General features: G+C 44.2%; 1 protein-coding gene across 1 annotated transcript in view; it reads left to right on the forward strand.

Annotated features, from left to right (window-relative positions):
* The window catches only part of PTGER4 (prostaglandin E receptor 4), a 48,544-nt gene extending 25,913 nt beyond the window's left edge, over positions 1 to 22,631 (forward strand). The window contains exon 2 of the mRNA XM_040338741.1: positions 20,229 to 22,631. Within this exon, the coding sequence (XP_040194675.1) occupies positions 20,229 to 20,825 (597 nt within the window). The 3' untranslated portion in view covers positions 20,826 to 22,631. The remainder of the gene's footprint in view (positions 1 to 20,228) is intronic.
* Positions 22,632 to 22,972: the final 341 nt, after the last annotated feature.

Consider the following 22,972-nt stretch of genomic DNA (forward strand, 5'->3'; position numbering starts at 1 on the left):
AGGAAAATGATCAGCCGAACAGTGACTGCATCCTATCATATGGCTAGCAGTAGAGATTCATTCATTAACTCTGTTAGCATTAGATCTAAAGTCGGCCATAGACAGTTCGAATCTCTGCTGGTTCAGCAGGGACTGGCCAAGATTCGAACCATGTTTAGGCAGGCTCATTTTACCCAAGTTGATCGATCAACCTGCCTGTCTGATTTTTCATGCGATTATCACTGGGGTAGATTCAAAGAGCAATTGCGTCTGCGTAATCATAGTTACGCAGCGCAATTGCTTACCTGTGCCGGCGTTACGAATGCTCCTGATTTAGGAACCTCGTTACGCCGACTGCAGCCTAAGAAATGACTGGCATAAGGCTCCTTATGCCAGTCATATCGTAGGCTGCATTCTTACGTTGACCGCTAGGGGGCGTTCCCATTGTGGTCAGCGTATAGTATGAAAATTGCATACTAACGCCGATTCACAACCCTACGCGAGCCCTGCGTACGCAGTTTACGTAGTTTGCGTACGTCGGGTTTCGCGTAAGGCTGCTCCTGCTATTAGCAGGGGCAGCCAATGTTACATATACCTGTCGTTCCCGCGTCGCGAAATTTGAATTTTACGTAGTTTGCGTAAGTGAATATCGCTGGACGCCATTCACGTTCACTTTGAAGCAAATGACGTCCTTGCGACGTCATTTGCCGCAATGCACGTCAGGAAAGTTTCCCGACGGAGCATGCGCACTACGTTCGGCGCGGGAACGTGCCTAATTTAAATGATCCACTCCCCCTACGGGATCATTTAAATTGCGCGCGCTTACGCCGGGCAATTTTAAAGAGCGCACATGCAATTTACGGAGCTACTGCTCCGTGAATCGCGGGTAGCGCAGTAAATTTGCGGGGGCGCAGGGCAAAAACGTTGCCCTGCGCCTCCGCAAAAAAAGCGCGAAGGTACCTGAATCCAGCCCACTGTGTGTACTCCCGGCTGGCCGGCTTTAGTTTGCTTTAATTTGCCACTGGTTTTATCACTATCCGCAGACTGCTGCCTGACATTCAGATATGACAAGCAAGAATATAAAAATGATTTATAGGTAGGTCACAAAAGTTAATAATGCCTACTCACGTAGCATACAACTTCCCAACTAAACAACTACCTTGTTACAGCAAGCAGGAACATTTCAGTGATAACTCTTTTGGAGGAGGTTTGTGTCCTCCATAAGAATGCTGCACATGGTTACAGAGCCCATATGTGTCAGTCTGTTTATATGAGAAGCATGAGACCTTTTATTGCCCCTTTTAGCTTGGGGATAGTCTAATAGCATCATGTCTGTTTGGACCTAAAAGCCACTTATCCACCACGATATCAGGTACAAAAGAAAACATAAACCTAATACCTGAAGACAGATCTTATTCTGTACAACCAGTGATCCCAGTGATAAAATAGTTGCAAGTTAAACCAGATAGGCGAGAACCCCCCCAGGCACTGATGGGGAGATAAGTGGCCCATGCTGGAGATACAGAGACACGTGCAATAAGCCTCTCCGAAAGAACGGGCTTGGAGGTAAATGACATCTTGACATGACAGGCCTTTAAGTGGAGTCTTCACTGTAATTGTATTATTGTTAGAGAAGCAGGAACAGAGTTCGTCGTGTTTGTACAAGAAGGGCGTTTATTGGGTTGCTAATTATGTAAATGTCCTAGATCTATGCAGGTATTTTCACCTTACTATTTGAGCACTAGAACTTCTCAGATTGTGTGCAGAGCCGAAAAACAGCTCCAAACACATCAAGAATCCAAACTCCTTTATTTTTTCCAACAGGAAAGCAAAAAAATAACCAATGAACTTTGGGGCCAAGAACCCCCCCGTCATCAGAGCTTAAAGTGGGGGTTCACCCGTACAGAACACTTTTTCCCCTTAGCTGGATGCTCGTTTTGTCTAGGGGAATCAGCTAGTTGTTTTAAAATATGATCCGTACTTACCGTTTACGAGATGCATCTTCTCTGCCGCTTCCGGGTATGGGCTGCGGGACTGGGCGTTCCTATTTTGATTGAAAGTCTTCCGAGAGGCTTCCGACGGTCGCATCCATCGCGTCACGATTTTCTGAAAGAAGCCGAACGTCGGTGCGCAGGCGCAGTATAGAGCCGCACCGACGTTCGGCTTCTTTCGGCTACTAGTGACGCGATGGATGCGACCGTCGGAAGCCTCTCGGAAGACTGTCAATCAAGAAGGAACGCCCGCTCCCGAAGACCCATACCCGGAAGCGGCGGAAGAAGATGCATCTCGAAAACGGTAAGTACGGCTCATATTTTAAAACAACTAGCCGATTCCCCTAGACCGAACGAGCATCCATCTAAGGGGAAAAATTGTTTTTTGGGTGAACTCCCGCTTTAAGCTGGCCAGGCTGATAGGCTTAATTAAAAAATAAAATAATCACGATCAGATATTCCGAAAACAATTGTGTGATGGACGGGTTTTGTCGGATAATCCAACCTCTGTATGGTCCGACAACAAATGTTTGCCATCGGATTATCCGTGTACACAAGTCCGTCAAACTAAAATCCAAAGTACAAATACGCATGCTCCGAACCACTGCTAACCATAAGACAACATTAGCAGAATTTGCCCAAAGGGTGGCGCTAAAGAGCAGAAAAAACATGTAGTTTTGTGTATGTTGGCTGAAAAGGTTCTGCCATCTGTATGCAAAACAAGTTCACGGCCAACGCCCTTCACACAAAATTCTACGGATTTGTCCGATGGAAATCCTATTGTGTGTACGAGGCTTTAGACCCAATACACACTATTAGATTTTCTGCAGTCACTCCACTTCACCCCCCCGCTGCCTTCTGGGAAACCACTGGGAAAGCCGGCACTACTCGCGCATGCGCAATAGGGAATCGGGCAGTTAAGCCGCAAGGCTTTACTTCCTGATTCCCTCACTGAGGATGGCGGTGGGGGCAGCATAGAGCTGAGCGATTGCTCGTTTTTTGCTACCGACATCGCGGGCGCGCTGGACAGGTAAGTGTCTATTTATTAAAAGTCAGCAGCTGCCATATTTTTAGCTGCTGGCTTTTAATTTTTTTTTTCACGGGACCACCGCTTTAAGAGTTTTAATTTGTATGCAATCGGGCAGGCCCTTGCACTACATGATTTTGGTAAAACTGAAGACAAAACCTGAAGATAATCTAATAGTGTGTATCGGGTCTTAGGCTGGCCACACATTATACAATTTTCCTGTACAACTTTCCTTTAGATTTACCAAAACCATATAATATGAGGTCAAACCTAAACACTTTTAGCTAGATTCAGAGAGACTTAGGCTGGCGTATCCGTAGATACGCCAGCCTAAGTCAGAATTTGCATCAGCGCTAATTTAAGCGTATTCTGGTAACCAGATACGCTTAAATTAGGCTCAGATACGAGCGGCGTAAGTGTCTTACACCCTCGTATCCTAAAGTGTAATTTTTAGGCTGACCGCTAGGTGGCGCTTCCATTGCGGTCGGCGTAGAATATGTAAATCAGTAGATACGCCTATTCACGAACGTACACCCGGCCGACGCAGTACAGATACGCCGTTTACGTAACGCATTAGCAGGCCTAAATTTATTCCATCAAATAGATGGAATAGTAATGTCAAGTATGGCCGCCGTTCCCGCGTCGAAATTCAAAAATTTTACGTCGTTTGCGTAAGTCGCCCGTGAATAGGGATTTACGTCATTTACGTCCACGTCGAAATCAATAGGCCTGTGCGGCGTACGTTGCCGCAATGCATACTGGGAAATGAAGGCGGACGGCGCATGCGCCGTTCCAAAAAAACGTCAATCACGTCAGGTCAAGCTCCATTAACATAAAACACGCCCCCTTAGCCGAATTTGAATTAGGCGCGCCTGCGCCCGCCGCATTTACGCTACGACGCCGTAACTTAGCAGGCAAGTACTTTGTGAATCATGTACTTGCCTCGCTAACTTACGGCGGCATAGTGTAAACACGCTAAGCTACGCCGCCGCAAAGTTAGGACACCCTACGTGAATCTAGCTATTTAAATTTGTATGCAATCAGGCTGGCCCTTGAACTACATAGTTAAAGGTAAATCTAAAGACATTATAATAAGAAAACTGTATGGTGTATGGCCAGCTTTACTCTGAAGGAGGTCAATGTGAAGGGGGCCAACGGGGCCACCCACTATGCTAACTTTGTCCAGTTCATCAGGAGTCAGCTGAAATCTTAACAGATTTAGACAATGCCGTTGATTTACTAAAGGCAAATTCACTTTGCAAGGTCATTTACCCAAAAGCTTAATGAATGTGGTCAACTTTCAGAATGCCCAATTATGTGCAAGGAAAATAAAAATTAAAAAACAGTCAGCAGAGCTTCACTAAGCTCTAGAAAGAAAATTCCCTTGCAAAGTGAACAACCTTTTTGCCTTTAGTAAATCAACCCACAATTCATCAAAGGTGTCTAATGGTCTTAAAATAAAGCAAAGCTCCTGTTTTGCATGATCGGTTATTGAGTATTCTCCTGCCATAGATCTTTATCCATATCGTCATAAATACCAGAGCTGGCCTTCTCTGAGACAAAGATAAGGACATGAGATCTGTGATTGACACTCTAGTATGAGGTTCCAGGACTTCCCTCTGGGCCATGGAACTGTTAGAAGTTACTTTCTCTGCAATCCCCTGTTGCTTATCCAGTGCAGCCTATGTTGCCTTTGCTCTCTTAAAGCGGTAGTTCACCCTCCTTCACAGCATTAGACCATTACTTTCGGCATCGTAGCGCGAGCTACGGTATGCCGGTCTTAAATTTTTAATCCCCGTACTCACTGTGCTATCGATGATTGAAGATTCTGACTCCCGCGGGGAATGGGCGTGCCTATGGAGAGGGAGGATGATTGACGGCCGGCTCTGGCACGTCACGCTCCCCGAAGACAGCCGGAGTAGGTCTCGGCTATTCACGGCGCCTGCGCACAGGCTATGCGCAGGCGCCGTGAATAGCCAAGCCTATTTCGGCTATTTCCGGAGAAGCGTGACGTGCCAGGGCCGGCCGTCAATCACCTTCTCTCACCATAGGAACGCCCATTCCCCGGATTCTTCAATCATCGATAGCACAGTGAGTACGGGGATAAAAAATGTAAGACCGGCATACCGTAGCTCGCGCTACGATGCCGAATGTAATGGTCTAATAAAAAAAAACATTTATTTTTTTTTTAACAGGGTGAACCCCCGCTTTAAAGAGGAAGTAAACCACATAGAGCACATGTGTCAAACACAAGGCCCGCGGGCCGAATCAGGCCCTTAAGGACATTTTTTGTGGCCCTCACACCCAGGGGTGGACTGACAACTCATGGATCCCCCGGGCAATAGAAGATTATGGGGCCCCCGGGCTTACAGATGGCCACCATGCCAGGAGGCATTGCATAGGCAGGGCAGCTAAAAATCTCTGGATTTTCACATCAAAAGCATGTCGGTTTTGGACATATCAGGGACAGATGTAAAAAAAACACAGATTTTTACATACTGTCCCTGGTTTTATTGAGCCTGGCAACCCTGATGGGGCCCCCGGGCAGTGCCTGAGAGTCCCAATGGTCAGTCTGCCCCTGCTCTCACCTCTCCTGCAGCTGCAGGAGAGCTCCAGCCCTCCTCTGGTCCTCCTCCAGAACCTTACTTTCTGCTTTCAAGCAATGCATCCAGCTTCTTCCCAGCAGCAGCATAAGGAAAGGGGGGTGCACTGTGATGTAAGGGAGGGCGGGGGATTCAACTTTTGATGGTGGGGTGGCTCTTGACATCTAATGTAAGGGTAGGGGATGGGCTGGACATCTAATCTTACAGATACAACCGGCCCTTTTGAGGGCAATCATAATGCCGATGCGGTCCTTGATGAAATTGAGTTGTATGCATAGCATACTAGCTCATTATGAATTACTTACCTGAGATCGAAGCCCCCGAAGCGACGCTCGTCCCAAACCTCCGCCATTGATACCCAAGTTATTTCCGGGTATCGCAGCTCCGTCGCTGTGATTGGCCGGAGCCGCAACGACGTTACTCCCGCACATGTGCGTGTGAGCCAGCAGTGACGGCACGATCGCCCTCACTAACAGCACGCTCAGTGTGCCTGCGACAGTTCACATCGGTAAACTATTTTCTGCAAATATCTCCTAAACCATGTAGCTAGGAGATATTTGTTGCACCTACAGGTAAGCCTTAATCTAGGCTTACCTGTAGGTTAAAGTGGTCTGTATGGGTTTACAACCACTAAGGCCCAGTACACACGGCCGGATGTCCGTTGGGATTTATCCGCGGATCAGTTCCAGCAGACAAATCCGGTCGTGTGTACGGCCTAGCGGACATTTTTCGGCGGACATTTGTCCAGCCGACCGGTTTTCAAGCGGATAAAAATTTCTTAGCATGCTAAGAAATCTATCCGCTGGAAACCTGTCTGTCGGACTGATCCGGTCGTCTGTACAGACTCACCGGATAAGTCCAAGCGATCCCCATCCCTCGCATGCGTTGAAGTGATTCAACGCATGCGTGGAAGTATTTACCTTCCAGGGTCGCGCACGTTGCCACGTCATCGTCGCGGCGACGGCGCGGCCACGTCACCGCGTATGTTTTCCGCGAGGATTTTGATCTGATGGTGTGTACAGCCCATCAGATCAAAATCGGGAGCAGAAATGTCCGCTAGAAACAGTCCGTTTTCATCGGATATCCACTTGTGGGTACAGGGCCTTAAAGGCCCGTACACACGATCGGATATTCTGACCACAATTGTGTGATGGACGTGTTTTGTCGGATAATCCAACCGTCTGTATGCTCCATCTGACAATTGCTGCCGGAATTTCCGACAACAAATGTTGGTTAGCCATGCTCTCAAATTGTCCGACAACAAATGTGTTCTGTCGGATTATCCAATCATGTGTACCAATCCGTCGGACTAAAATCCAAAGTACAAACATGCATGCTCAGTAGCAATGCTAACCATAAGACAACATTAGCAGAATTTGCCCAAAGGGTGGCGCTAAAGAGCTGAAAAACCACGTCGTTTTGTGTATGTTGACTGAAAATTTTCTGCCGTCTGTATGCAGAACAAGTTCACAGCCAACGCCCTTTGGACAAAAATGTGTCCAATGGAAATCCGATCGTGTGTACGAGGCTTTAGTATGACAGGTACACTTTAACCTGCATGGAAGAACACAGAAACCCTGTAATATGTCTCCACAGGTGGAATTGAAATCTTCCCTCTTGAGTCTCATGTCCTTGCAGACTTTAGATTCACAATATGCATTTAATGACAGTCAAAACCAGAGCAGGAATCTATATTTCCTGAATTTAGAGAACGATCTGGAAATGCATCCTTGGCATCTGGGAGGATAATTGCATTTGTCTGTGATGTGTCTGCTATCCTAATTTCTTCATCTGCTTTCCTTTTCATTGTAAATATATATTTCCTTCGAAAATATGCCCAGGGGCGCCGAGTACAGAACAGAAACTGTTGTTGTTTCATGCTTATTTCTGAAACTTGCGGAGAAAAGCGGAATTAAAGTGACATTAAAATAGTAATCCTTATTGGCTCCCTGATGATATTTTTATTAGCTTTGGTCTCTATTGTTGTAAACACGCTGTCATCGCATGATTCTTACTAACGCTTCAGCGGCTTAGGGAATGATCGTTGGGCTATGAAATAGTTCCCCAAGTGAGGGGGCCGCTGGTGCGAGGTAACTGGTTTGAGGTTCAGCAGATCCCATGATTACCTAAACATCTGCACATCTATTGCTGTTCATAGATGATAAGAGACAGTATTATAAATATAAGGGCTGCATTTAAAGAGAACCGGACAGGATTTCCCACATGCAAAGGTCTAAAGATTCAGGCCCGGATTCACGTAGATGCGCGTAACTTTGTGCGGGCGTAACGTATCCTATTTACGTTACGCCTTCACAAATTTTTACAGGCAAGTGTCGTATTCTCAAAAGAAAGTTGCGGCGGCGTAGCGTAAATAGGCCGGCGTAAGCCCGCCTAATTAAAATTGTGAAGAGGTGGGCGTGTGTTATGTAAATTAACCATGACCCGACGTGATTGACGTTTTTCACGAATGGCGCATGCGCCGTCCGTGGAATATACCAGTGTGCATTGCTCCAAAGTACGCCGCAAGGACGTATTGGTTTTGACGTGAACGTAAATGACGTCCAGCCCCATTCACGGACGACTTACGCAAACGACGTACATTTTTCAAATTTAACGCGGGAACGACGTCCATACTTAACATTGGTACGCCGCATGTACGCCACCATATAGCAGGGGTAACTTTACGCTGGGAAAAGCCTAACGTAAACGGCGTATCTGTACTGCGTCGGCCGGGCGTACGTTCGTGAATATGCGTATCTAGCAGATTTACATATTTCTAGGCGTAAATCAGCGTACACGCCCCTAGCAGCCAGCGTAAATATGCAGTTAAGATCCGACGGCGTAAGAGACTTACGCCGGTCGGATCTAATAGAAATCTATGCGTAACTGATTGTAAGAATCGGGCGCATAGATACGACCGCTCAGACTCAGAGATACGACGGCGTATCTGGAGATACGCCGTCGTATCTCCTTTGAGGATCTGGGTCTCAGTCTATTGCGCAGGATAAGGTTGGATCTTCATAGCCACACTGATAAAATTGATAGCAGGTAAAGGGGTTGTAAACAAAAAATATATATATTTTTTAAAAATAACAAACATGTTATACTTACCTCCAGTGTGCAGCTCGTTTTTGCACAGTGTGGCCCCGATCCACGTATTCTAGGGTACCTCGGCGGCTGTCTCTGGTCCTCCCCGCAAGAACTACACACAGTCATGCGATAACGCTCGTATTGTGTGTAGTCCTTGCGGGCACGCTCCTGTGATACAGCAATCGGCCATAGCCGCTCACTGTATCACTCGCCCACGCCCCTCAGCGTGCCGCGTCACTGGATGTGATTGACAGCAGCACCAGCCAATCAGCGGTCAGGCTGAGCGGCGAAGAGGATCTCTGGACTGAGCATGGAACTTTCAAGAGGTCAGGTAAGTATAGTGTGGGGCCAGGGTGGGGGGGGCAGTATACTATGAAGTTTTTTCACCTTAAAACCTTTTTCCTTTACAACTTTAATCATAGCAAATCAACTGACAGATTCATAAAAAGGCAAAAGAATGCAAAAGTAGTAGCGATAAGTCTTGCATAAGCACAGTGTTCCAATTGTGTGCAAGCTCTACTCATAGGCATGCGCATGGGGTGTGCCAGGTGTGCCTGGGCACACCCTAATCACTCTGTGCAGTGCAGATTCCCTCTACTACCCGGGCTTCCTCCACGTGTTACGCCCCCTGTAGTGCTGCTGCCTTCCCTCGTCTCCTCCCCTTCGAGCTGCTGCGGGAGATGTTACAGGATGGAGTGCGAAAGAAGGGGCTAGTTAATATGTTATTTACTGGCCCCTTCCGTTTCCAAATGAACACACTCACTCACTGTGCTCATTCACAACTGAAGCACAGTAAACTGTGTTTACTGTGCTTTAGTTTTTCGAATGAACAGGAAGCCACTCAGCACAGAGCGCTTCCTATTCATTTGTTTGAACTGGACGGATTTCTGCATTTTTGAAACCAGATTACATATGTAACTATGTGGCTTCACAGTGCCTGGGGACCTGTCATTTACTGTCCTAACCAGCTACAGAGAAAGGCATGTGGGTTTGAGGTTTGGGGTGCACGCCCCAATGCAATAGGATGCGCACACCTATTGTGGAGTCATTATTTGTTCCCGAAGCTCTGTTCAGGAGTCTCCCAGCTGAAAGTCCCCAACAACGTTGCGTTCCCCAGACTTATGTCTCTACTCGTGTAGCCTACACCAGGGGTCTCCAAACTTTAAAACCAAATGGTCAGTAAATGGCCAGTTAGTGTCCTTCAGACTTTAAGGGGGCCGGACTGTGGCCAGCAAGAGTGGAAATTGACCTAGCATCAGTGAAAGTTAACAGTACATCTTTAGTATTAGGGGGAGGAATAGTGCCCCATCATTGGTGTCAGTGAGAGAAATAGCGCCCCATTGTTGGTGTCAGTGAAAAGAATAGCCCCACTGTGGATGTAAGTGGCAGGAAATATGCCCCATTGTTGGGAGAGGAAGAGTGTCTCATATCAGTGGGAGGAAGAGTGCCCTAAGGGCTGGGTAAAGGCAAGCAAAGGGCTGCATCCAGTCCCAGGGGCTGCAGTTTGGAGAGCACTGGGCTACACCATAGAGGTCTATTTGTTGTATCTGCTTTGTGACCATTGTAACGTGCATGCCTATATATATGTAACAGTATATTTGTTTGTGCATTGACATGCATTGCACTAAAGCAGCCCAATAAAAACCTGGGGCTAGATTCAGATAGCCCTGTGTAATGTTGTGCGGGCGTAACGTATCTCCGATACGTTACGCCGCCGTAAATTAGGGTGCAAGTTCCGTATTCAGAAAGAACTTGCGCCCTAAGTTAAGGCGGCGTAATGTATGTGCTCCGGCGTAAGCCCGCCTAATTCAAATTTGGATGATGTGGGCGTGTTTTATTTAAATTTAGTGTGACCCAACGTATTTGCGCTGTTCGTGAAAGAATCCCAGTGCGCATGCTCGAAATTACGGCGCAAATCGTCAATGCTTTAGACGTGAACGTAACTTACGTACAGCCCTATTCGCGAACGACTTACGCAAACGACGTAAAAATTTCAAAATTTGACGCGGGAACGACGTCCATACTTGAATCTGCGTTTCTACCTAATTAGCATATTCCTTGCGTAAATCGACGGAAGCGCCACCTGGTGGGCAGCGTAAAATTGCAACTAAGATACGACGGCGTAAGAGACTTACGCCGGTCGGATCTTAGTCAAATCTATGCGTAACTGATTCTAAGAATCAGGCGCATAGATAGGAACCGGGAACTCAGAGATACGCCGTCGTATCTCGTACCTGTATCTAGCCCCTGAACTTCTTTATGGTCAAGGCATGCCCCACAACATACTTATAAACCACCATATATGCCTATATACATGTGTTGCCAGGTGTTAAAGTGCAGACACATTGATTAACTGTATATGTGCATTGGAGTACCTATGAAAAAATGGCAGTGCACATATATAGCACAGCAATGTGCGTTGTAATAACATGCATTGCTGCAAGTGCATAGGTGTAAATTATCCCTTAGCAATTCAGACATACACAAAAAATGCCTCTGTAGCTTTTACCTTTATTACCGTAATTATAATTGATTATATATCCCTTATTTAGCTTAAACTAGAACTAGGGGTCAAACTTTTTTCTCCATTTTGCATAGAGTAATGGAGGGGTATAACATCTGACAGAGTTTTTTTCCGCCACCTGTGCCCCACTGGGGAGATTTCCTTCACTTCCTGTCCCATAGCCAAAACAGGAAGTGGAAGGAAATCCCTGCAAATTATAGGAATTCCCAGGGGACCTCCCCATTGGAAGATTTCCCCTCTTTTACTTTTCCGGAGAGAACCCAAAATTTGGGGATTTTCTTTTACGTCCATTTTTAATGATAATGGTAAACAGCACAAATAGAGAGGGTTAATCTCCCTAATGGGGACACAGACAGCAATAAAAACTGACAGATGTTCTAATCCCTCTCCACTCTATCCAAAACTAAAAAAAAAAAAAGTTTTGCCTTTAGTTATATTTTATTAAGGCTCATTTGCCACTGGGAAAATAATTGAAGTAGGGGCAGCCTGCAAAAGAAGAAAGGCAGTGACTCTTTGTTCTCTTGCAGATCTATAAGACCCCTTTCACACTGGGGCCACCTGTGCGTTCGCGGTAAAGCGCTGCTCGTTTTAGTGACTTTTTCTAACGCCCCGCAAGTGCACCGCCCGGGTGTGAAGGCACTCGTTGCAATGAATAGTAGGCAGTTTTCAGGTGCTTTACAGGCACTATTTCCAGCACTAAAACGCCTGATCACTGCCTCAGTGTTAACCACTTCCCGACCGCCGCATGTATATGTACGTCCACAGAATGGCACGTACAGGCAAATGGGCGTATATATACGTCCCTGCCTTCTAGCGGGTGGGGTGTCCGATCGGGACCCCCCGCTACATGCGGCGGTCGGGTTCCCTCGGGGAGCGATCCGGGACGACGGCGCGGCTATTTGTTTATAGCCGCTCTGTCGCGATCGCTCCCCGGAGCTGAAGAACGGGGAGAGCCATATGTAAACACGGCTTCCCCGTGCTTCACTGTGGCGGCGTATCGATCGAGTGATCTCTTATATAAGGGAGACTCGATCGATGACGTCAGTCCTACAGCCACACCCCCCTACAGTTGTAAACACACACTAGGTGAACCCTAACTCCTACAGCGCCCCCTGTGGTTAACTCCCAAACTGCAACTGTCATTTTCACAATAAACAATGCAATTTAAATGCATTTTTTGCTGTGAAAATGACAATGGTCCCAAAAATGTGACAAAATTGTCCGAAGTGTCCGCCATAATGTCGCAGTCACGAAAAAAATCGCTGATCGCCGCCATTAGTAGTAAAAAAAAAAAATATTAATAAAAATGCAATAAAACTATCCCCTATTTTGTAAACGCTATAAATTTTGCGCAAACCAATCGATAAACGCTTATTGCGATTTTTTTTACTAAAAATAGGTCGAAGAATACGTATCGGCCTAAACTGAGGGAAAATTTTTTTTTTAGATATGTTTTTGGGCGATATTTATTATAACAAAAAGTAAAAAATATAGCATTTTTTTCAAAATTGTCGCTCTATTTTTGTTTATAGTGCAAAAAATAAAAACCGCAGAGGTGATCAAATACCACCAAAAGAAAGCTCTATTTGTGGGGAAAAAAGGACGCCAATTTTGTTTGGGAGCCACGTCGCACGACCGCGCAATTGTCTGTTAAAGCGGCGCAGTGCCGAATCGCAAAACCTGGCCTGGGCATTTAGCTGCCTAAAGGACCGGGGCTTAAGTGGATAAAGGGGTCTAACAGCCACTTGCGTCCAACACTTTGGAATGAGCCAGGCACTGTGACTCCCTTGTGAAGTAGTGGCCTGCGGGGGGAAGTACAATGTAGATTATGGTCAATAAAGCCTTTATAATTAATTCGATTTTTGGAGCGATTTTCTTTACTTCTGTATTGCCTGATGGATTGTATAGCTAACACGTGGTCTCCAGGGACTCTGTGTTTTGGTATGGACAGATGGAACTCAGGAAATGTCCAAACCGTCACTCTTAATGAGATCAACAAAGGTCATAAATCATCTCCTTGAAGTCAACAGGCAGGCTGGTGATCTGTGATCTTTTGTTGCCTGATAGAATTTCATGGATGTGAGAGGTGAAGGTTATGTGACACTGGAGGAACTCTGCAAAACTCAGCCCACCCAATTCATAGTGTGAGGAATGTTCCGAAAATAAAAATTTTTATCCATTGTCATCGTAGACTATGGAACCGTGTCAGCCACTCACTGGTTAATGAAGAACGTTTGGAATTCAAGTGATGACCTTTATTATTATTATTATACAGGGTTTATATAGGGCCAACAGTTGGGCTAAAAAGGGGAACAGTACAATTACAATACAGTTCAAGGGAGGGGGAGGTGGTACAAAAAGTAATGGCTGCAGGGGATGACTCAAGTACAGTTCTGAGGTGGGGTAGGCTTCCCCTGAATAAGTGAGTTTTCAAGGATCGCCTAAATGCGGACAGGGTAGGAGCTGACCGGACATACTAGGGGCAGGGAGTTCCAGAGGATGGGAGAGGCTCTGGAGGAGTCCTGTAGGCTAGCATGGGAGGAGGCAACAAGACAGCTAGAGAGCAGGAGGAGGCTTGATAAAGCCTGATGAAGGGATCTAAGGGATCCTGAAAACTTGCATCTTTAATAACTTAAAGGGGCTGTTATGCTTAAAATATAATAAAAATCTATTGATTAAAAAAAAAAAAATACCAAACTTACATTTTGTATCTATTTTTTTTTTTTATCTAGAGATTTAGTTTCACTTTTCTGAAAGTCGTAATTCCAAACTTTTACAGCCGCATAAAACACTTCACAGCAATAATAAAGTGATGAATGAGGAAATTATTAAAGAAAATACAATATACTGTAGTCAGAGGAGGTTGCTATCTGTAATTAAACATCATTGAAATGGGTGGGGTATGATATCTGATACATGCTTTGTTTATCAAAGGTATAAATTGTACTGCGGAGCGTGCTGCAGCCTGGCTTACCTACGATATATATATATTATATTATTTGAATTTTTCTGAAATCCTGGACAGAAATAGTTTTGTAGAAACTGCCACCTAATGGTCAGAGTAGCACATGACAACATTTTGGTAGGGATTTTGAAATCCAGGCAAACAGCTAAACAGCTAAATACACAAATAAGTTACATAGATGAGAGCTGCTTTGCCTGCCAAAGGAATTGTATTCTGTCCATTTATTTCTAAGATTTACATGGCCTTGTCAGACAGCAAATCCAGTCTGAAGATCGGATTTTTTCTCTGCTGCAGTTAACTAACACAACCAGGTCTTGTCCTCCCCCCAGCCTATGATTGGACAGTGCAGGAGAAGCAGCTGTCCAGCTGATAGGCTGCTAGAGCTGCTTCTCCCTTATCCAGTCTTAAAGCGGGAGTTCTCCCGAAAAAAAAAAATTTAACAGTAGATTGGGCCTTATTACGGGAAGCAGAATCGGGTGTTTTGATTAAAATCAATGCAGTACTTACCTTTTTTGAGATAGATGTTCTCCCGCCGCTTCCGGGTATGGTCTTCGGGACTGGGAATTCCTATTTGATTGACAGCCTTCCGACGGTCGCATACAGCGCGTCACGAAGTTGCTGAACGTTGGTGAGGCTCTATATGGCGCCTGCATACCGACGTTCAGCTACTTTCGGAAACTGGTGACGCGCTGTATGCGACGGTCGGAAGGCTGTCAACCAAATAGGAACGCCCAGTCCCGCAGCCCATACCCGGAAGCGGCGGGAGAACATCTATCTCAAAAAAGGTAAGTACTGCATTGATTTTAATCAAAACACCCGATTCTGCTTCCCGTAATTAGGCCAAATCTACTGTTAAAAATTTATATTTTTTGGGTGAACCTCCACTTTAAGCCTCGTACACACGCACGGTTTTCTCTGAAAAAAAAACAGCAAGAAAACTGCTGGCAGAGCTTTCCTAAAGAGTAAACCGAGCGTGTGTACGAGGCTTTCAGGTTTCTCGTCAAGAAAACTGCCCAGAATCTCGATGAGAAAAATAGAGAACCTGCTCTCTACTTTTTTTGTCGTGATTCTCGGCAGTGTTTTCCTGTATACTTCCTGTCACCGTGGAAACCCGTGCATGCTCGAAATGACTTTAACGCATGCGCGTGGTAGCTTCCAAGGGCAGTGCAGGGTGTAGCAAGATGGCGGCGACGACATTGAATGTGACGAGCGCATGCTCGTCGTACTCGATGACGTCACTGCGTTCTTGCCATTCAAAAGAACGGCGGTTCTTTTGAATTGAATGTGTGTACACTCGACCGGCAAGAATCTCATCAGGAAAAACAACTTTTTTTCCTGACAAGATTCTGGCCCGTGTGTACAGGGCTTAAAGCGGGGGTTCACCCTAAAAAAACATTTTTCTTTATCTACCATACAAACCAGCATACTAGTGTCAGCTACAGTATGCCTTTTTTTTTTTCTTGCGCTGTACTTACCGTTTAATCGTCCACCTTCGTTTCAGACTCCGGCGGGGAAATGGGCGTTCCTATGAAGAGGGGAACATGATTGACGTCCGGCTACGTGGACATATACGGCGTCTGCGCAGTCAGCTCCTAGTCTGTGCGCAGGCGCAGTATAGCGCCGTGAAGAGCCGAGTCCTACTCTGGCTATTTTCAGAACGTGTGACGCGCCATAGCCGGACGTCAATCATGTTCCCCTCTTCATAGGAACGCCTTACCCCGCGGGAGTCTGAAACGAAAGTGACGGATTAAACAGTAAGTACAGCGCAAAAAAAAAAGGCATACTGTAGCTGACGCTAGTATGCTCGATTAGATGGTACATAGTTGTTTTTTAGGGTGAACCTCCGCTTTAAGCTCTGCTATACGTTGATTGCAAGAGGCTGATACAAGGTCATATTCAGGTACTAACACTAGTTGCCTTTAAAACAAACTTCATGACATGTCACGAATATTTGTAGACTACCATTGCTGACTCATCCTTCTGAAATTGCTAGTTGTCTGGCTGTCATGACAATTCTTCCTGCAGATAAGGACTTGACTTTGATGCTTCTCTGGCATTGACAATCTGTCTGTTTTAACAATAGTGACATCTTCCAAACCACATTTGATATAGTGACTCGGATCACATTGTACGTCACATTTTTTTATTTTAGTTTTTTTAGTTTTACAAAGCTGAAATATAGACAAAAATAAAGTTTCAAATATAGAAATGTAAAAAAAGCATATGTTTTATATTTCACAGTTACCTTTTTTTTTATTATAGTGGTAAAATAAACAACTCCTAACACTTTATTTTATGGTTCCATAAACTTTGTACTCTTTGCTTCATAGAGATTATATAAGGTCATATCTATAAAACTCGTCATAAAACGGTGTTAAGGACAGCGCTACATATAGGACAATTGTCTACTACTGGTAGCAGCTTCATGTAACGTGTTTCAACTGGCTGCACTTGCAAGGGATTCATAAACTGAGACGCAAGAATAATATTTCTGAGCGGTTGCATCTCTGGGCATGTTAATAGAACTGGCCCAGGTAGATGTTTTTTAGAAGTATACAATATAAAAAACTCTGAGGCCCCATACACACGAGAGGATTTATCCGCGGATACGGTCCAGCGGACCGTATCCGCGGATAAATCCTCTCGAGGATTTGAGCAGATTTCTATGCGATGGCGTGTACACACCATCGCATTGAAATCCGCGCCGAAATCCTCTGGCGATGACGTGTCGCGCGACGCTGTCATATAAGGAATTCCACGCATGCGTCAAATCATTACGACGCGTGCAGGGAATCCCTTTGGACGGATGGATCCGGTGAGTCTGTACAGACGAGCGGATCCATCCTTTGGGATGGACTTCAGCAGATGGATTTGTTGAGCATGTCAGCAAATATCCATCTGCTGGAAATCCATCCCAGGGGAGATTTATCCGAGGATAAATATCCGCAGGAGTGTACACACCATAGAATCTATCCGCTGAAACCCATTTGATGGGATTTATCTGCGGATAGATTCTATGGTGTGTATGGGGCCTGAGGCCTTGTACACACGGTCGGACCAAACCGATGAGACTGGCCCGTCGGACCGTTTTCATCGGTTCACCTCTGAAGTGGCCGTACAGCCTGATGTGTGTACACACCATCAGTTCAAAAACCCATCGGGTCAGAACGCGGTGACGTAAAACACGACGTGCAGAGAAAAACTAAGTTCAATGCTTCCAAGCATGCGTCGACTTGATTCTGAGCATGTGCGGGTTTTGAACCGATGCTTTTCTGTACTAACCATCGGTTTGGTCCGATCGGGCAGCGGTCCATCGGTTCGGTTTTGAAGCATGTTTAGAAATTTTGGACCGAAGGAAACCAGACCGATGGCCTATACACACGGTCGGTTTGGTCCGATGAAACTGAACTTCGGTTCATTCTCATCGGACCAAACCGACCGTGTGTACGGGGCCTTATAGTTAGCATAGACTAGGCCTGTACTTTGCCAATGCTAATCAGTCATGCAGCACAATGACAATCTCTGCCGCGTCTAAGTATTCTTTAAACATTTTACTTAAACTACCCATCTACTGTACTATAAATTTGATTCAGGTACAATGGCTGCTTTAAATGTACAGTCTTCCCCAGGAACTTTCCATAATTAACTTGCCCTCTCTAGCCACTTCGTGACCCAGCCGATTTATGACATTTGTTGCTTACAAGTTAAAATCTGTATTTTTTTGCTAGAAATTTACTTAGAACCCCCAAACATTATATATATATTTTTTAGCAGTGACCCTAGTTCAGTGATGGTGAACCTTGGCACACCAGTTGTTTTGGAACTACATTTCCCATGGTGCTCAATTACACTGCAGAGTGCAAGAGCATCATGGGAACTGTAGTTCCAAAACATCTGGGGTGCCAAGGTTTGCCAACACTGCCTTAAGAATGAAATGGCGGTCGTTGCAATATTTTATGTCACTGTATTTGCACAGTGGTCTTCTTTGGAAAAAATACACTTTAATTAATAAAAAATTAAAAAACACTATAGTTACCCCAATTATTTTATATAATGTGAAAGATGATGTTATGCCGAGTAAATAGCTACCTAACATGTCATGCTTTGAAATTGCGCACGCTTGTGGAATGACGACAAACTACGGCACCTAAAAATCTCCATAGGCAATGTTTTATTTATTTTTTACATGTTACCTGTTAAGAGTTACAGAGGCGGTATTGTGCTACAATTATTACTCTCTCTCCAGTGATCGTGACAATACCTCATATGTGTGGTTTGAACAACGTTTACATATGCGGGCCCAACTTACGTATGCGTTCACTTCTGTGCGCGAGCATGGAGGCATAGGGCGCTTTAAATTTTTTTATTTGTTTTACTTTTTATTTTTACACTGTGCCTTTATTTATGTATTTATTTATTTAATCACTTTTATTCCTATTACAATAAATGTAAACGTTCCTTGTAATAGAAATAAGCATGACAGATCCTCTTGGGAGATCTGGGGTCAAAAAGACCCCAGATCTCTCATTTACCTTTAAAAGCGAAAGACTTTAAGGAATCTTGCCTTCACTCAACTTCCTGCCCAGCAAACCTCCACATCGGTTCCTTTCCGGGCATAACGGATGGCTCCGGTAAGCTTGAAAAGGACCGGGAAGCGGCGGGGCACCTCAGTACATTTTGTGTTGCAGGTCAGACCCAAACAGGGCATTTTTTCATAGTGAATAGGTGCAGGTACTCTCCTGTTCTGAGTCACCCCTTGTCTCCTCTACCCACCCATCTCCAATCATCATCCCTTGGTTCCACCACCTGCCCACCTCCCAGTGCCGTCCCTTTTAGAAAATATAGCAATACGTATAATTTTGTGGTGCTAAGTAATTTGCATAGAATGTGTTAATACTAACAAGAAAAGCAGTAAAATAGATACCCAGCAGCCAGCAACAATAGATCCTTCCAGCAAAAATAGACCCCCGGAACAAAATCCCCCCCAGCAACAATAGACCCCTGTCATCAACAATAAATCTCCCAGCAGCCAGCTTCAATAGACCCCTCCTTCAACAGTACAACCCCCCCCCCCAGCAGCATAAGACCCATGCCAGCAACAATGGACCACCCTAGAAACAGTAGACCCTTTCATGCATAGGACTGAAATTGACGTATTAAATGAAGCAACAAGGTCAAGTCCACTTTGTTCACCTAGGTGTCGAATCAGTATGTCTGTGGCTCTTCATGGCAACACAATGTTTTTTTTTTCAAACTTTTGTCTAATCTTAAAACCTTCTGCAGTATGTTTCATTGTTTAATGACATGCTGTGGCATATTGCAAGAGACAGATTGTTCTCGTGTCCATGGTATGTGTGTGAAAGCATGCATGCGGTTATATACATGGCTTGACAGTTAACGTAGAAAAATGCCATCCCAGCCGTTTCAATTGTAAGCAGACAACAGGTGCTCTTCACTCACAATGTTTGGTTACGTAATTTGCTTCCTCCTGTGTTTTCAGATGCACAAAGATCTTTTTCAGCTAGTTTTAGCCACAAATTTAATTTCCAGTCTGATTGGAGCATACATCTCTGTCTGGAATTTGTTAGTACTTAAAAGACATGCCTAGAGCCCTTTCCATTCATCTATATTTAGATTACAGACAGAATTTCATTTATGTTGAAAAGGTGATATTGTTTCAGCCCACCGGGATAAACAGTATGTTTCGTCTATGGCATATAAAGTCATCCAAGCAGATGGTCATGGATAATGCCAGTCAATATCATTCAAAACATGTAATGTACCCATCAAAAAAAAACAGTTAATACATTCCATAGAGACCTTGGGCTTTGCTGTGTTGTGTATGTATAGGTGGAATGTTTTTGCACCAGAGATAATGGTGCTTCACACCTCATAAGTAAATATAATGTATCTGCAATATTATCTTAATTGTTCTTCCAAATTCCTTTCCTCCTATCACCAACAATAAAGAACTTATTTTCCACAATTGGAGGTTGCCACTTAGCTTTCAAGAAAAACTTACCTTGTGTCATCCTTTTCTCTTCTGCAGGTGCGAATATTCATCAACCAGCTCTACCAACCACCTATAGAAAGGGATATATCAAGCAACTTAGACCTGAAAGCCATCCGCATTGCCTCTGTGAACCCCATCTTGGATCCCTGGATCTATATTCTTCTTCGGAAGACTGTCTTGAGCAAAGTGATTGAGAAAATCAAGTGTCTGTTTTGTAGGATTGGCGGTGGCAGGCGACCACGCTCTGCGGGAAGTTTCCATTGCGCAGACGGCAGGAGGGCCTCTTCAGCCTTGTCTAGTCATTCTCCCTCTTTTGTTTCCAGGGAGTTGCGAGAAATTAGTTCAACATCGCAGACTTTATTGTACCCTCTCGAACTGAGTGACGGTAGCTTTAGAAGCAGCACCATTTTACCAGGAGCCACCATGGCCATCAACCTTCCTGGGGCTACAGACAGGACGTTACGTGGCTCTGACCAGTCTGTTTCATCTCAGGGTCCAGATTCTGAACAGCTGCTGCTTGTAAATGAGACTCGCCCCGCAAGGGTCACTCAGAATGGCAACTCGCCCAAGGGGAATCCACTTCATGTCACTTTCCCAGATGAAACATTGAATTTATCAGAAAAGTGTATATAGTAACTCTGGTTTCTACAGTTGCACAGACTATTAGCTGACAGTAGGAACACGATATGCCACTTAAAAGGACATAGTTGTGCAAGAACTCCAGCCCTTCATTGAGTGGTACTCTAAATTTAAACTTTCTGAGGGCTGTTAAAAGAACGCAAAGCATACAATGGAAGAATAGTATTCAGCTTATTGAAAATATCAATCCTGCGTGTTCTTACTTTCGTGATATTTTTCTACCTTCTACGGGCACTTTTGAAGACTGAACAGGCCAACTTTCCTTAGAAGTTGCCTACTTTTCGAGGGACAGAAGATAAAGTGTCTTATGATTCCCTCTCCAACCACAAACACTTTCTTCTTGACAAATCAAGTTTGTCCGACAGATGATGAATGTTGATGTGTCTAGCTAAGCTTTAAATAATGTGAATTTTAATGGATTACCATGTCTGTGTGTATATGAAATCTTCAATGTATTTATTGTCTTCTCTGTGAGAAGGTATCTAGTTTTAAAGGTTTAGCTAAAGAGTTAAGAGGCAATTTTTTCTTTTTTTTGAAAATATTGCCAGGGAGCTTTTGTTTTAATGTTGTTATACAGTTTTGCACTAAATTGAAAAATATTGATGGTATATGCATTGACAGTAATGGACAATTAAAGAGTTTGTGCATGTCAACACTGTAATACAGTTTTCAAATGTTCTGTTGGCACTAGAAGTAAAGCTAGTTAAAAATAAAGGCCAACTTTACCCTTTTTGATATGAATGTTTAACATTTTCCTATACAGGAATTCTAGAAATAAAACCAAGGCAAAATATTATGATGATCATATAGTAACTCATGCAGCTCTTTTCTCCCACTAGTATTACAATCGGGTTCCATCAAATCCACCACTCCAGTATGGGAACACCCAGCATTGATGTGCCTAGTCCTTTACTAGATGACTGACCCAATGAAGTGTCTAAGAAAAGTTATACCCCTTATACTAAAGGGGTTAGGTCAGCCATAGAAGGTTCGAAACTCCGTTGGTTCAGCAGGAACCAGCCGAGATTCAAACCATGCATGGGCAGGCTAAATGTACCAACCATGTAACCAGAGTCGATCAACATGGTTACAACCAGCCTGCCAGGAACGGCTCCCCCCCCCCCTACTGGGGGAAAATAATGACTTGGTGGAAGGGATTCCCCTGTCAACACTGTCTGTGTTGATGGGTGAATTGAACAAAATTCTTTCCTTAAACCCATGGTTGCAGCAAAGAAATTTGCTCTGTGCCTTAGAATCTTCCCACTTGCACATAGGAAGGGTCTGTTAAATTAATTACAAACTCTAGTTCATTAACTTAATTTCACAGCAGAAAGCCTTGTGAAATATGAGCCCTTATTTAAAATTGGTAGAAGGAATGATAGATGGAGGTGGTGGGGCTGGCAAAAATACTAATAGAAATGAGTAGGTACTTGGAAAGAACTTACCGTACGTAAAACAACCAGTTTGTTTCTGGCTAGCTTCAGATAAAGATTCATGCTTTACACAGCTCTTTGCAATGGAAGTTGGGCTAAGGTATTTTAAGCAATGAATGTCCCTCCTCTCATGGAATGAATTTAACTTATTGTAAAAAGAGGGATTTAGATGTGGACTTCATTTTAAAAGGGGCCTACAAATTATGCTGGTTACAATCTTTGATCACAGCTATCGTTTTTGATAATGAATCCTCTTATTTGTTTTAATAGTTTGTTGGCCACCATTAAATATTTCCCATATCTTACCTATAAAAACAGCTAGCCAAACATGTTAAACTCCAAATGCAGGAAAAAAGTATGATAAATCTGAAAGAGATCAGGCTAAAGAGGCGAAAAAACACAATATTTGATTTCTGTCTAATATGTTTGTATTTTGCATAATTTTTAGCATGTTATAGTGGTAATAGAATACATTTCCTAAACTGTTCATCTGAAAAATCTTTAAAGTTGAATTACAAGTAGATGTAAAAAAAAACACAAATTGATGCAGCTTTCTATTCTTTAAGACAGGGGTCTCCAAACATTCTAATCAAAGGGCCGCTTTTTTGTCCTTCAGACACTTGGAGGGCCGGACTTTGGCCAGCGAGAGTGGAAATTTTCCTGGCATCAGTGGGAGCAAACATCTGGTGTTAGGGGGAGTAATAGTGC

The sequence above is a fragment of the Rana temporaria genome, chromosome 1, assembly GCF_905171775.1.
Source record: "Rana temporaria chromosome 1, aRanTem1.1, whole genome shotgun sequence".
Lineage (NCBI taxonomy): Eukaryota > Metazoa > Chordata > Amphibia > Anura > Ranidae > Rana > Rana temporaria.